The sequence below is a fragment of the Antechinus flavipes genome, chromosome 4 (assembly GCF_016432865.1).
Source record: "Antechinus flavipes isolate AdamAnt ecotype Samford, QLD, Australia chromosome 4, AdamAnt_v2, whole genome shotgun sequence".
Lineage (NCBI taxonomy): Eukaryota > Metazoa > Chordata > Mammalia > Dasyuromorphia > Dasyuridae > Antechinus > Antechinus flavipes.
This window is the reverse complement of record NC_067401.1, coordinates 187,223,881-187,240,025: the sequence shown is the minus strand read 5'-3', so window position 1 is coordinate 187,240,025 and position 16,145 is coordinate 187,223,881. Positions and strand designations below refer to the sequence as shown.

General features: G+C 36.9%; 1 protein-coding gene across 8 annotated transcripts in view; it reads left to right on the top strand.

Annotated features, from left to right (window-relative positions):
• The window catches only part of AGFG2 (ArfGAP with FG repeats 2), a 59,006-nt gene that overhangs the window by 28,017 nt on the left and 14,844 nt on the right, over positions 1 to 16,145 (top strand). For 6 of the 8 annotated variants that reach the window (XM_051996012.1, XM_051996008.1, XM_051996010.1 and 3 more), the window contains exons 6-8: positions 1,252 to 1,368; positions 2,061 to 2,093; positions 15,946 to 16,066. In XM_051996012.1, the coding sequence (XP_051851972.1) occupies positions 1,252 to 1,368; positions 2,061 to 2,093; positions 15,946 to 16,066 (271 nt within the window). The remainder of the gene's footprint in view (positions 1 to 1,251; positions 1,369 to 2,060; positions 2,094 to 15,945; positions 16,067 to 16,145) is intronic. The other 2 variants (XM_051996009.1, XM_051996011.1) reach the window with 2 other exon arrangements.

Sequence of the window (16,145 nt, the reverse complement as noted above, 5' to 3'; positions counted from 1 at the left end):
ATATAGTCCTAACACTTAAACTAGTACATTCAGGGAAAGATAAAAACACAATGGAACTATAGAGTTATAACTTTAATGAATATTGATTCAAAAAAATTTAAATAAAATCCTGTTAAGATGACATAAATTCATCAAAGAAATTATTGTCAGGTGTATAAGAATAATTCAGCATTAGTTAGAAAAGCAACATTATTTATATTTTTAAAATGCAGAACTAGGAGCAGTGAGTAAACGTTTCAGGGAGGTAAGTGTATATGCCATAAAAGGGAAGACTTAATAGTTAAAATTTGGCCAGAAATGTAATAGGAAGAAGTCGGTTCTCTTTGTTGGGGGAAAAAAAAAAGTCTAAGCTAGTCTTAATCTAGATTGTAATTTCCAGACATTTCTAAATTTAGAGAAAGATGTCCAATCTGACATATGCTCCACCCCCATGTCCTTAAACACACAGCTTTCTTTTACACATGCTCTTAGACACATACCCTAATATAATGAAATAATATGAGAATCTTGAAAAGAAAAATCTCAGCATGTTAAAATGCAGTTTGGCAGTTAATATTCTGTAAAAGTAGTCACATCTTTAGAACTACTCAGTTCTTGGCCCCTCCCGTTAATGCTAGAAAGGGTCCTCTTGTTACCAATATCATGATCTTTTCTGAATCTTAGAATCCATTGTTCTAAGTAGAAAAGAGGGTACTTTTCTGAGATTTTTATAGGTCAATTACAGGGTTTAAGACAGCAAGGATTTAAAGTTTTTTTTCAAGGTTGGGTTCCTATTCTTAAATCTAAGTTGTTTTTTGTTTTTGATCTAGCCTACCCTAAGAACAGATCTGGAGTTCTTAAATTAGAAAAAGAAATAAATTTATTTATATATATGTGTATTTCTAAAACAAAAAAAAAAAGGTTTTTTATCTTCAAGCAAAGGTTGGATGATGGTTTAAAAGTTGTAAAATAGATTCTATGTTAGGCAGGTGTTAGACTACATGGCCTCTAAAATATCTTTTGCTTCTGAAATTTAGTGATTCTCATTCAGTGAAGAGATGGAGCTCAGAAAACTTGAGCTCCTTTAAAGTATCTCTGTCTGCATATACCTTGATATGTCCAAAATTGTGGGGCTTTGAAATTATTCATTTCAGCTGCCTTATTTTGCAGTTGAGGAAGGCAAAACCCAAAGAAGACAGCTGTGAGATAAAGCAGAAATTTTTTTAAGCATTGTTTTCTAGCTGCTAATTTCCCTGTTCCCTTTACTTACAGGCCAGGGGACTTCCCATGGAGGCTTTGCCAACTTTGATGCCTTTGGGAGCAGCCCTTTCTCCTCTACAATCCCCTCAGCTGGCCAGGCTTTATTCCAGACCCAGCCAATTCCCATAGGTAACTAGAGTTCACTATTTTGCTCTCCACTCCTTGCGCTTTCTTCCCCACTTTCCTCATTCTCATTTCATCACTGAGTCCAAGATTTGGTTAGAGGAATATTACAATTGGGGTTAAGTTAAAGAAAAGACAAATGAATCTTTTAATAATAATTATATGGTTGGTCTTTTCAAAAGAGGAAGACTCCATTATTTGCTTCTTCCATTGAAGACCAAAGAGAAAGACTGACATTGCATTAGGTCCTCTTAAAAAAGCTGAATTCAGCCAGGACTCCATTTCTGACTGAAAAAACCAGGCAGTTTGAGAACATGAGAGCAAGCCTGGGCATAATTTATTTCTCTCTCAAGATCTACAATGTCCCACTTCATTAGAGAATGTATGTCAGACTCAGAATAAAGGCGCATTCAGTGTCATCCAGTCCATTCTCCTCATTTTGTGGATGAAGAAACAAAGACCTAGCATAGGTGTCTGACCCAAGATCATACACAGATGTTAAAAGACCGGTCTAACATTTGACCTCAAATGATCTCTGCCCTACCTTTATTCTCTCCTTGTTTAGTGACTACTTAAGACACTTAATGATTGAGCCCCAGAATTGACAAGCCTCTTATTTAAGGGAGAACAAATGATAAATTGACTGCTTTTCTCCGATGATTTTCTTTCACTCTTTCCTATTTCCTCTCTATTGCTAGCCAGTCAGATGCTTACTGGAAGTTACAGCTTTGGTAAGTTTCCTTCCTCAGAACCATAAGGCAGAAATAACTTCATATTTAAAGATCCCCTTGTTAGACCTTCTAGCATTATTATAGATAAGAAAGTTAAAACCTAGTGAGAGTTTTTAAAGAAGAATTTAACATTTTTTTCCCAATTACATGTAAAAAACAGTTTCTAGCATCCTTTTTCTAAATTTTAGAATTCCAAATTCTCTCCCTTTTCCCCCTTCTTCCACTTCTGCTCCTAATTGCAAGCAATTTAAAATAGGTTACACATCTACAGCCATGCACAACATTTTTCCTTGTTAGTCATGTGGGGGAAAAAAACTATTCTGGTAGATAGAAAAAAGAAGAAAAATAAAAAGTATGTTTTGATCTGCATTTAAATTCTATCGGTTCTTTCTCTGGGGGTGGATGACATTTTTTATTTTAAGTTCTTCAGTGTTAGATCATTGTATTGCTAAGAATAGTTAAATCATTCACAGTTGATTATCATACAGTATAGCTGTTACTGCATACATTGTTTACCTGGTTTTGTTTATTTCATTTTTTAGCAGTTCATGTAAGCTTTTCCAAGTTTTTCTAACATCCTGCTCCTCATTTCTCATAGCACAATGATATTCTGTCACAATCATAGACAATTACTTGTTCTGCCATTCTCCAATTGATGTAATATTCCCTTTATTTCCAGTTCTTTGCCACCACAAAAAGAGCTGCTATAAATATTTTTATACAAGCAGATCCTTTTTCTTTTTGTTTTTTAATTTCTAGGATAGTAATGGGTATGCTTGGTATTTTAGTCCTTTGGGCATAGTTCATAATTGCTCTGCAGAATGGTTTAATCAATATGCCACTTCAACAATAGTACATTTTTAGTGTCTCAGTTTTCCCACATTCCCTCCAATATTTGTTGTTTTTCTTTCTTGTCATATTAGTCAATCTGATTTCTCCAGTCCATAGTGATTTAAAGCACTTTTTGCACATGACTATAGATAGCTTTTATTACTTTATCTGAAAACTGCTTGTATTTATATCCTTGACCATTTTTCAGTTGTTCAAGAGCAATGGTTTTTCTATAAATTTGATTCAATTCTCTATATATTTGAGAAAATGGAGTCTTTATCAGAGAAATTTATTGTAATGAGTTTTTTTCGGTTATGATGACTAGTTTTTTTCCTCCACCCTAATTTCCCTATTTATCCTGTTCTCTATTTCTCCTTTCACCTATTCATTCTCAAAAATTTTTTTGCTTCTGGAATTATGCCCAAAAAGTTATCAAACTGTGCATACCCTTTGATCCAGCAGTGTTACTACTGGGCTTATACCCCAAAGAGATACTAAAGAAGAGAAAGGGACTTGTATGTGCCAAAATGCTTGTGGCAGCCCTGTTTGTAGTAGCTAGAAACTGGAAAATGAATGGATGCCCATCAATTGGAGAATGGTTGGGTAAATTGTGGTATATGAATGTTATGGAATATTATTGTTCTGTAAGAAATGACCAGCAGGAGAGACTTACTTGGAGAGACTTACATGAATTGATGTTAAGTGAAATGAGCAGAACCAGGAGATCATTATATACTTCAACAATGATACTGTATGAGGATGTATTCTGATGGAAGTGGATTTCTTTGACAAAGAGATCTAACCCAGTTTCAATTGATCAATGATGGACAGAAGCAGCTGCACCCAAAGAAAGAACACTGGGAAATGAATGTAAACTGTTTGCATTTTTGTTTTTCTTCCCGGTTATTTCTACCTTCTGTATCTAAGATATACTGTGACATATTTAACATGTATAGGACTGCTTGCCATCTGGGGGAGGGGGTGGAGGGAGGGAGGGGAAAAATCGGAACAGAAGTGAGTGCAAGGGATAATGTAAAAAATCACCCTGGCATGGGTTCTGTCAATAAAAAGTTATTTAAAAAAAAAAAAAAAAAAAGATTAGCAGTAGTATTGCCAATAAGAAAAATAAATAAAAGAAGAAAAAAATTTTTTTGACCAATCTCCTTCCTATCAGCCTTTCCCTCTTTCCCCTTTTCTTAATCCCTTCATTTCCTACTTTCCTGTATAGTAAGATAGATTTCTACACCCCACTGAGTATGTATGCAATTTTCTATTTGAGGCAATTCCATTCAGAGTAAGGGTCAAGTGGTCCTCTTCCCTCCCTCCCTCATTCCCCTCCACTATAAAAGCTATTTCATGCCTCCTTTTATTTCACATAATTTATTCCATTCTATCTTTCCCTTTCTCCCAGTGCATTCCTCTTTCTCTCCTCTTATTTTTATTTTTTAGATAATTATCCTCTTGGGGCAGCTAGATGGGCACAGTAGATAGAGCACCAGGACTCCAGGACTTGAAAGATGATGTCTAAGCTCTTTTTTTGATCATGGCTTCCAGGTAGTCCAATAATTTGTCTCTCCTCAGTCTGTTTTCTTTCTCCTCTATCTTTTCCAGGTCAGTTATCTTTCCTATGAGATAGTTCACATTTTCTTATGTTTTTATTTTTTTGATTTTTATTGTTTCTTGCTGTGTCATAAAGTCTTAATTTTTAAAGAATTATTTTCTTCAGTGAGCTTTTGTACTTCCTATTCCATTTGGTCAATTCTACTTTTTCCCCCAAAATTCATTTTATTTAAAGAAACAGAATAAGAAAAAAAGAGAGAAAAGGAATAGAAAACAAAATGAAACAAAACAAAAGAGAACATTGTCATGTGCCCAACAGAACATCAGGGACAATTCAAAATATATAAAAATTTTTAAAAGTTCAAAAAAGTATATATATATATATACACACACATACATACATATATATATATGTATATATGTATTAGTAGAAGAAATTATATTCACTAGTGTCTACCTTTTTTTTAACTTTATTCTTTTTTCCTCTTTTTGTTCCCCTGCCCACTCTCCCATCCCCCAAGCAGGCTATAATTAAGAAAGGCTGTATTTATGTATACATATGTAGGTACACATACACTATATATACATATGTAGATACACACACACACATATATATATACACACATAGATATGTACACACACTCACTGACACACCCCCTACATACACACATGTCTTTCTTATCCTACTGCCTCTTTAATTAAATTCTGCTCCATAACTTGCCTTGTTATTACTTAACCTCCCCCCAACCCAAAGATTCTTCCTTTGTCTTCTTGCCTCACCCTTTGCTTCTCCATTCACCCATTCCTCCCCTCCTTATTTCTTTATATATTTGAAAGGTGCTATACTATTCATGGTATCTATGAAGTGTTGCCTACTTAACCCATTCCCGATGTGAGTAGGTTTTCATAACTAAGAGCCCTCCTCCCCTCTCTAATGCCTCTCTGTCTATTCTTCCTCTGTATCTCATTTGTATAACATGATTACTATTTTTACCTTTACTCTGCCAATCTTTCTTTTGAGCTACCCCATTGTTGATGTGAATCTTAAACACTATACACACATATAAAAAAAATAATAATTTCTTCATGTTTTAACAGCTTATCCATGTAAAGTTCCTTAACACTGATCGTTCATATTGGCTCTTATATATTAATTTTTTTGTTAAGTTCAGGTTTAGTTGACAGAATGTCCTGAAAATCTGCAAGCTCATTGAATGTTCATTTTTTTCTCATTCATAATTATAGCTAATTTTGCTAGATATATTTTTGGCTGCAGACCTACTTCTTTTGCTTGTCTATAGATATGATTCCAGAAGCTGCAGGGTTTTTTTTTTTTTTTTTTTTTTTTTTTTTTTGCTGTAACTGCTAAGTTTTGTACAGTTCTAATTGTTGGCAATAATATTCCTATGTTTTTTCACAAAGGATCTCTTTGAAGTGGTGATGCAGTAGATTTTTTCTATTTCTACTTTCCTTTCATGTTCTATCATAACTCAAGGACAATTTTCTTGGATTATTTCTTACATTATTGTGTCAATTTGAGGTCTTTTTTTTTTTTGTCACAACTTTCAGGCAGTCCAATTATTATATTTTCTCTTCTTGATCTGTTCTTCAAATCTGTTGTTTGTCTTAAAAGATGTTTTACATTCTGTTCTGTTTTTTCATTTTTCATTCTTTATGATCTGTTTTATTATTTCTTGGTCTCATAGCTTTACTGGCTTCCCCTTGCTCAATTCTTAATTTTCAAAGTGTTATTTTCATCTTTGAGACTCATCTTTTCTAGTTGGTTAACTTTTTTTTTTTCATAATTTTCTTGTTTTTCTGGGATGGTTTTTATTTATTTTTCTTTTTAATTTTTCCTCAGTGTTTCTCATTTGATTTTTAAATTCTTTTTTTAAGTTCTTCTATAAATCTCTCTGGACAGAGAGCCATTTCATGTTACTCTTTGGGGTAGAAGAAGCTCTTTTTACTTCAGAGTCCTCTTCTGAAGATGAACCCCAGTCTTCTTGTTCCCATAGTAAGTTTCTGTGGTTGGTTTCTTTACTGGTGGTTCTCCTTTCCTTCTTCCTCCTTCCTCCTCCTTCCTCTTCCTTCCTCTTCCCTCCTCCTCCTCCCTTCTTCCTTCTTCTGCAGTTGGGGTTAAGTGACTTGTTCAGGGTCACACAGCTAGGAAGTGTTAAGTGTCTGAGAACAGATTTGAACTTGGGTCCCCCTGACTTCAGGGCTAGTACTCTATCCACTGTGCCACCTAGCCACCTCTTTTTTTTTAAATGAGAATTATTAGTGTAAGCACCTCTAATCAGAAGGTAGGAGGATGATGCCGCTAGCTTCGCTTAAATTCTCCCCTCTAACCTGGAACCCCAAACCAAAAGCTCCACTTTTCAGCATATACCCAAAGCCAACAGAATTCTTGTCCTATTGCCTCTGCATTCACAGCTATGCTCATTCCATATCCCTGCAGTACAGCTAGGCCTGGTATTCCCAATCAGCTGAGGTTATCTCAGTCTTCCCAGACTCAGACCCCCAATTCCTCCAGCTCTCACAGAAACTTTCTGTAGTTCCTCCTGAGACTCCAGCTGAATCTAGCTATCCCCAAGAGTCCCCACTTGATATTTCTGCAGAGGCATCTTGGAGGTATTTGTACTTCACATGGGTTAATCTCCAACCCAGGGTCTTCAGTTCTTCTTGGGTTGTACCTAGAAGACCTGTTCTGCCCTAATTCTTGATTTTTATTACCAGTCAAGTTTCACCCTCAGGAGCTCTTGAAATCCATCTTTCCAGAATCCTCCTTATATGAAATATCTAAATAACTATGTGTCCTTTAATTTCTGTTTGCCACAGTTTTATCAACTATAAAATGGTGATGAGAATTCAAAGATAATATTTGTAAATATTACATACACAAAATACCTAGCACATAGTAGGCACTTAATAAATACTTATTTTCTTTATTCTCTCAAATGTGAAAATTAACTTTGCCCTTATTCCTCAGTACCTTATCTGTAATTTATAATTTTAGAGTTGCCTAAAGCACAGAAGTCAAACAGCTTGGACAATATTACACAGCTAGAGTGTTCTCTGTTCCTTGCCCCATCATGCCTCTCATGTTTTAGTTACATTTATTGAGGAAGCATGAAAAAATGGAATAATAGATTTCTTGTCCTTAAGGAGCTTATGTCTAAGACAGGAAGCTAAGAAAGGCACCCTGTCATGCTGGTATCAGAAGGTCAGCATTTGAATCCTGCTTCAGATGCTTACAAGCTTTATGATTCTGTTTATAAGTTTAAGAATGTACCTTAAAATGCAGCATCACACAATGGAAATGATGAGGTGCTAGTGGTAGAGAATTGGGATGGGGAATCCACTCTGGTTGGAGACGCAGTCCAATGTGAAAGAATTCACAAACCCAAAATCTGAATGGTAGAAAAGGGAAGTTTATTGGAACTGAGAAGTCAGCTTTGCTAGGAAGCCAGACTTTTTAGTGGCAAGAGGCTCTGTTAGGGAAATAAAGGTTAACAATAAGAAGAGGATCTTTACAGCTGGCAGGAGTCCTGGCAGGCAGCTTTGCTTCGTTGGCAAAGCATAATCCTACTTCATACTTGGACAATTCTTTCTCTCAGAATTATCTTTTTATAAGAAGTCTGAGGCTTTGGCTTCCATTGAATGAGATTCCTTCAATGTTGTCAATGTTGTCAGGCCTAATCTAGGAAATCTTCCAGTTGAAAAGAGAGTCCTTGGAGTTTCAAGCCACTCCAATACTAACTACTGAGAGTGGTCCTGGACTAATCTTGAACTCAGTAGAGGATAAGGAACTGAGGGAATGAGAAGTTTAAACATTTATAAATTGGAGATAGAGATATTAACTACTTTATATCAATAATTAGCATGGGATTCTACTAATACATGGTATTTCAAAGCCTTTTCTTGCTGTTATGATTTCCCTATGAGATAAATGATAGCTCAGAGGATAAACAACTTGCTAAACAACAAATGCAGTGACCTAAGGCTTTTTATAAGACCACAGTTCTTGGAATTCAAAGAAGCACTGGATTTCAAGAAGCCAAATAAGGTGCCTCAAACATGACTCAGTCTCTGGTTTTCATACTGGTTGCTTAAAGAGAAAGATAGATTGTGTTTTCTTTACTCAAAGGGGTGGTTAGAACACATTTGGATAGAATAAATGTCCTATAGAGCCCAAACCTAAAGCTTCTTAAACTATGATTTTCAATCCCATATGAAGTTTCACAACTGAATATGGGGGTTGCAGAATTGTGATTTTTTTTTTTAATGTGTAAATGTTTGATCTGCATATCTATTTTATATATCTATATATCTGTAGTCATATAAAAATTTCTTGGACAAGAAGCAGTCATGAATAGAAAAAGTTTTAAGAAGCCCTGTTTTTACCCAGAAGCTATTTGTCTTATTTCAAGCTATTTGTTTTTACCAGCAAATGATACTTGTAATTAGTATCTAATAGGGTGTTTGGGAGACTCAAATGAAATGTATAAAAGTTTTTACAAATTTTAAAGTGCTATATAAATGTAAGTTGTTATTGATAAAGAACAATCAGACTAGTCACTTGTATTCTGGTTGGCATCACCAAGTGGTGATTCCATAGAATTCCATAATTCTATGGAATTAGAATGTGGTAAAGCAAAGCAAGTAATTAAATTGTTCTCTTTGGTTATGTTTTCTTGGGGTCTCTGGGGGTCTTGGGAGCAGCCTTCTTTTCAGTTCAGAGTAACCGCCACATGAGTAGCCAGGGGTTAAAGTCCAAATCCTTTATAATCTCTTTCAAAGTCTTGTCTCCTTTCCTGGGGCTGGGCAACTTTTTTAGAGGCCTTCCGGAGTCTTGGTTTCAGTGGAAAAGCTAAGGAGAACAGGCCTGCCACCCTCAGTGCTGATGAAGATGGAAATGAATAGAACAAGGGCTTGTGCTTCAGCCTCTAGCCTTCTGTCTTCTCTAGTCTCTGAATGAACCTAGCTGAGTTTGTCCAAGCTTATATGCTCTCTTATCATAGGTGTGAATCTTGTAAAATTATATTAAGTATTAAGTACATGTACTGAACTAGAGAACTTATTAAGCACCATGCTAAACTAGATAACCATTGTCTTTATCAATTCCACTGAGATAGCACCTTGTAAGAATCCTTTGTTTCAAGTTCAGAGTTATGGCCCATAACATCTCCCGCTTTCTTTTGTTTTAGAACATAGGTGGTCATACCCTCCTTGATTTCTCAATGAGGTGAGAACTGTTGGAATCTTTACAAACTGCTAACTAATTAGAGTTGATCTGATCTTACAAGAAGATGTTTTGGGCCAGAACCTGAAACAAGGTACTAAGTAGAACTAATTAGTACAATGCTTGTGTTTACACCTTTACTCATTGGCGTTCACAAGTTTGCCAGATTCACAAAGTAAACTTTGTAACTTGGTGAATTCACACCTCCCTTAAAGCTCTTAGGGCCAGAGAGCACTATGGGAGAAAACCCATAATCCCATTCTCTCAGAAGAGTCAGATATAAGGCCAGTGAAGAGAGATCTATTCCAGAATATATTCCACTTGGCTGGCTGGTCGCAGAAGAGAGTTCAGCTGGATTAGAGAGGAGCACTCTGGTGCAGACACAGAGCACTTTGGGAGATTTCAGCAGAATTACTCCAGAAGACCTCTCTCCGAGGCAAGACGGATTCAACTTGGTGCTAGCTCTAGAGGGTGAAGAAAGCAGAAGCAGAAGCAAAGGACAAAGAGGCAAGAGCTCTTGGAACTAAGCAGAGAGATAGGCCTCTAAGCTAACCGGGCTATATTGGAGATAAAAGATCTGAACTTTTATCACCTGGCTGCATTTGGGGTAATTATGGATCTGAACTGATACTAAGGCTGCCTCCAAGAAAACCTCCCCCGAGAAACCTTCCTTGAGAAACCTACCCTCTCCCCCAGAGAGAACTATTCTACTTATTTTAAAAGAACAAGATCACCACAGAGAACCCCAAAAAGAAGGTGATCATGCCTTCCTGGACTGCTCAAAAAAGGGGTGAAAACACACACACAAAAAAAGGGGAGATGGTCACGCCCTCCCTGAGAGGGAGAGGAAAACACCAAAGGAAATGGAAAATCAAATCAGACTAGTGGGTTTCTGAAGGGTCTCATATGAAACAAGTAATAATATCAACATGGGAGTTATTACACATAATTACACAAATTACATAAGTACATAGTAGCAAAGTAGTGATGTAACAAATAATATGAATCAACATGAAGAATTATACATGTCCATAAGTCCTAGAAATAGTCAAAAAGGAATCTATTGTCCATTAGTTCATGTGCCAGGAATCCAATGATTCCTGCAGGTTTTGAAGTCCTGCAAAAGTCTCATCAACAATTTTTCATCTCGGAGAATCCAATGATTCCTGCTGGTTTTGAAGTTCTGCAACAGTCTTATCAACAATTTTTCATCTCAGGAAATCCAACGATCCTGCTGGTTTTAAAGTTCTGTAACAGTCTCATTATCAGCCATGTTCTTTCAATGTCAGATTTTTTTGGGTCTTCACCTTTGTTTCGAGGTTTTTCCCTTTTTTTTTGTCTCTCTCTAATGGACAAGGTGAATACAGCTCGTTGGCACCCAACCGATTCCTCCTTCATCTGTAGAAATACAAGCAAACCCTTTCTCCCAGGCAGTTAACCTATCTAGTCCCTTCTATTTACCACTTTCTAGATTTCTCCTCATCACCTGGCAATTACATTGGAGCTGCTCACACTGGACACTGCCCTTCTGTTGGGTTAAAAAAAAAAAAACCTGTATTCTCCCTGATTGTTATCCCTTTCTTCCATCTGATTGCTTTTTTTTTGCTGATTGATAATATCAGAGTCTTGAACTTCTAAAGGGGTAACCTCGGCTGCCATCATTCCCCACCTGTCTTTTGTTTGATATGTTGGAGCTGGGCCCTGTCTCTCATTTCCCTGGGTCAATCTACATTCTGAGGCCCAGTGGAAACCTAGGTTACATTTTGGACATGGGGTTTTGGGTCTTACTCTTTTATCTTGTCTTCTCATTCTATATACCTACATTGGGCTTTCAGATACCCAATTTTTCCACATTGAAAGCATCGGTGAGTCTCTCTCGAAGTCCCTTGCCAAGAGGGACCCTGTCTTCCCATGTTCATCTTAGTCTGGATATAATAAGCATTTGTGCCCACTGTGGCACAGAATCTTATGATCTCCTCTAAAGGAGCATCTTTGTCTAGTCCCCATATAATTCCTATGCAAACCTCATTGGCATTTTCCTTAGCCAGTTGTCTTAACATGATTCTTGTAGCTGCATTTGCTCCAATCATTGTTATGACAGCTGTTTGCAAATGTTCTACAAAATCAGCAAAAGGTTCATTGGGACCTTGCTCTATTTTTGTGAAGACTTCCCCTTGATCTTTTCCTGGGAGGGAACCCCATGCTTTTATTGCAGCAATAGCAATTTGCTTATATGCTACTTTGGGGTAATTAGTCTGTGCTGAATTGTCTGTGTACTGACCTTTACCTGTTAGTTGGTCTGAGGTGATTTGTATATTAACTCTGGTTTGCTTATTGTGTTGGGCATGAATTCACTATACTCTGAAAGCCACAACAAGTTTTGTCCAGGTTCTAAACATTTCCTTGCTATGGATTTCCAATCACTCGGGGTTAAGATTTCATAAGCCAAACTATCTAGTAACATCTTAACATAAGATGATGTAGCCCCATAAAGAGTGCAAGCCTTTTTCAAATCCTTAATTTTTTCCAGATCAAAAGGAGTATATCTACTCCTTTGTTGACCTGAAAAGTCAAGCTCTTCAATAACAGGGTATGCATTTATTAAATCAGATACATCCTGTCCTTCATTTTTTGCCTTAACCAGTGCCTTTTGTAATCTTGTCATAGGCTGCTTTATAGGAGGTGCTGATTGTGTTATTGCCTCTCCCCTTCCTCCTTCTCCCTCCACCCATGAAGGATTAATTGAGGGGGGAGGGTCATGAGATGTGGAATGCCCATCAGAATTGTACTTAACTCCTTTCTTGTCTAATTCTTCATCCTTTTCACTTAGTTTATTTATTTGGCTCCTTCCCTCCTGCACTTTCTTTTTTTTCCTTATTCTATAACTTACATGATTTCCTAAAGACAATTGTATTAAGTTATATGTATAAAGTGTTTCTTTGGAAATTGAGTCAGGTCCATTATCATTGCAGTATTCATAGTTGCTCTACTAATTTCCACTCATCTAGATTTAGATCTAGAATTAGTTCTTTTTCCTTAGAGAACCAAGGAGATGTGTATTGTAATGTTTCTAAAAGTTCAATGATCTGCTCCCAAGTTACAATCAAACCTTTAAAAACCTGAATATCCACAGACACAAATATTCAGTAACAGATAGATGACCAGGTAAATACTCATTTGCCAAGTATTTAGGATATAATGATTACATATAACCAGGTTGGAAACAGCAAGGTATGACATAATTGAATTGCATTAACAGTTTCTTATTGACCATTGCTCTGATTATAGCAATTAGTTACAGGAGGAAAAATGCAGGGACATAACTATAACGTAACATAAGCAATCAAAACTGATCCCTAAGCTCATATAGGATAAATAAGCCACTTTAACCCAGTTTACTCCAGATAATTGTCCCAATGGAGCTTTAAAACTCCCAAATGTTAATTATAAACCCAAGAAATTTTATCTCCAATAACAAATCCCATTAACTAAAGTTTCAGATAAATCTTAAACAGATATTTACCGTAATCTTATATTTATAACAGTAAGAATCTGTCTCAGTAAATTCACTTCTTTCATATCTAAGTAGATGTTTCCATAAGTGAACAATATGAGTCAGTTTGCTTTTAAAAATACCCAAATACATATATAAATATCCCAAAATACATATTGTCCATAACAATTTCAAAAGGACAAAAAAAATTATTTTCAGAGACTCTTTAAATGACCTCAGGATGACCCAATACAATCAATTAAAACTTAGAATATCCTATACAGAATACCCAATTCTACATAAAAGAATCTGAAAGATTCTTTAAAATATCCTTTAAACTTTTAGAAATAGCCCTACCACATTATAGATCAGTCAATTCATTTAAAATGGGGCCTATCTCTTGAAATCATTTGCCAAAGCCAAACTCTGCAGGAAGAGGCTGGAACACACTGGGGGGGAATAAGGGGGAAGAGGGGGAATTGCACATGGCTGCCTTTCTCCCTACTCCACCTCCAAAGAGGCAAGGAGGAGGGAAGATGAGCTAAACAGGCTAACTAGCAGAGAATAGTGGGGGTGACTTTAATCTTGACCTTTGAAGACAAAAGATCTCTACCCCACTCAACTTTTAAAGTAGCAGAAAGCAGTGAGGGGAGAGGGGGCAGGAAGAGGCCATTATTCTCAATGGACTTTTCCTAAGCTCCAACTTTGGCCAGAGTTGGAGCCTTTAGAAAACTCAGACCTTTCTTTAATTAGAGGCATGTTACCCCTTTCAGGTAATTTAATAGAACTTCACTCCAACAAGTTCTTAAAATCTTACATTCAAAAATAACTAAATGTAGCCTGCATAGGCAATAGTAAAATTATTTCCCACAATTTTAAAGGTGCCCAAAAGAATACTCAGAACAAATCTGGCATGCAGAGGCAAAAGTAAAATTATTTCCCACAATTTCAAAATCATCCTAAAATTTCTAATCAAATATTTTCTCCAGCCTGAGTTCAAAGCAATTAGCATAAATTCCTTTTGTTCTCCAGAGACCTTATCTAGGCTAGCTCAACCTGAATTTTAAACTACTCCAAAGAAAAATCTGAGTACCAGTTTTTAAAAGTTTAAAATCATAAGCAAATTTTATACGAAGTACAATTTCAACATTGAAATAACTAATCCCCAAATTTCTTAATTTAGCAGAGCTCCCAACCAACAGGACAAAGAAGTCACACAGAACATACAAATATAGACTGTGTAGTCAAAACATTTAACACACAGATCAGGGGCTATCTGGAAACCTTAGAATAACCCTGAGGAAGAGTCTTCCCTCCCAGAATCCAAAGAAGCTTTTTTTTTTTTTTTAAACTCCAGTTTGGTGCATTTCTCTGCCTTCACAGAGAATGCCCAGATTAAAACCAGATAGCACCAAAAAGTACTCACCACCAGATCGTATACCAGATAGTACCCAAAAGGTACTATAGTACCAAAAGGCACTCAGGTACCCAAAGGGTATTCAGAACCAGATAATGCCATGTAGCATCCTACTGGCATTTCCTAGAGTTGTATGGCTCGTCAGCCCAACTTTTTCTGAGGACTAGATTTGCTAGCAATCAGATCAGACAGAAAACTTACCCTGCAGGGGTTTGAAACCAGATTCTCCCTTGGCCAAATGGAATGTCCACTGTTGGGCATCAGGCACAATTGTGGCTGAAAACTGCTTTTCCCCCAGAGTCTCTACAAAAAAATCCAGAGGGCCAGCCTCTCCAAGCAAAGAACCCAGATCCCCAGCTGCCCTGAGGCCCAAGGAGGAGACTCGAATGTCTCTAGTCTCGATTCTGCTCTCATTTTCTAACATCTTGGTGGGAAGCCTCCAAAATGTAATAACTAAGAAACTGAGGCAAGATAAAGATTAGAGACTATTTAATAATTTATTTAAAAGGGAGAGATTTACTGGGACCAAATGGATCCATGGTTTGGTCCCAGGGCTGAGTGAGACTATCATCTCCAAGAATCTAGCAAACAGTGTGAGTTCTCAATGACATATACACGTGGCTCCAAGTTACCAGGGGGTGGATTGAGGCAGGGGTGGAGTCAGGGTGCTGAGAGCAGAAGGGGACTCTGACAGGGTGGGATGAGCCACCAGATAGGGGATGACATAATGGGGGCGAGGAATCCCAGAGATGGGGAGAAGTATCTTGATAAGATGATATCTGATATTCTGATAGCTTGGGAAGGGGAGAGGCATTCTGATATTCTAAAATATAAGATCTTTTATCCTTATCAAATATTCTGATTAAGAGGAAGGGGTGGTTTTGCAGGATTGAGCAGAACAATTATAAACCAGGGCAGGACTGAGTTCGGATAATTAGGGAAACTGAGTTAGGACAATAAAAGAGGACTGGCATAATAATGTGGAATTTGGAGAGGTGGGACAATTAGGATGTTGGGCAAGAACAAGTTTTCTCATCTTTTGAAGTCAGAAATTAGAGCAAGGTGTCATAACAAAAATCACTTCTAGGGATAAGGTCCCTCAGACACTGGAAAAGTAAAAAAGGTAAAGAATCTGGATCTCTGGGAATGTCAGCACAATATAACCCTAGACTCCCACATTTGTTTATTGGGATGGATTGGGAGAGGCATAGAATAGTAATAAGAAAGCCTAGCTATCTCCTCTTAAGGAATAGTCTACCTTTTTTCTCTACCTCTCTTTTCAAGTTTTTGTACCTGTTTTCTGTCACAGGCAGCAGCCAAGTGGTCCCATTTGGTACTTCTCCTCTTGTTTCTGCTACCCAAACAAGTGTCCTTTCAGATATGAGTGATGTCATGGGAACTGGGATGTCAACTGGTGGTATTCCTGGCAGGTAGGTTGAGATTATGGGTTCCTCAGCTATGAGGAAGAAAAGCCTAGGTGTTTTTTTTTTTTAAACCTCGATTCTTCCT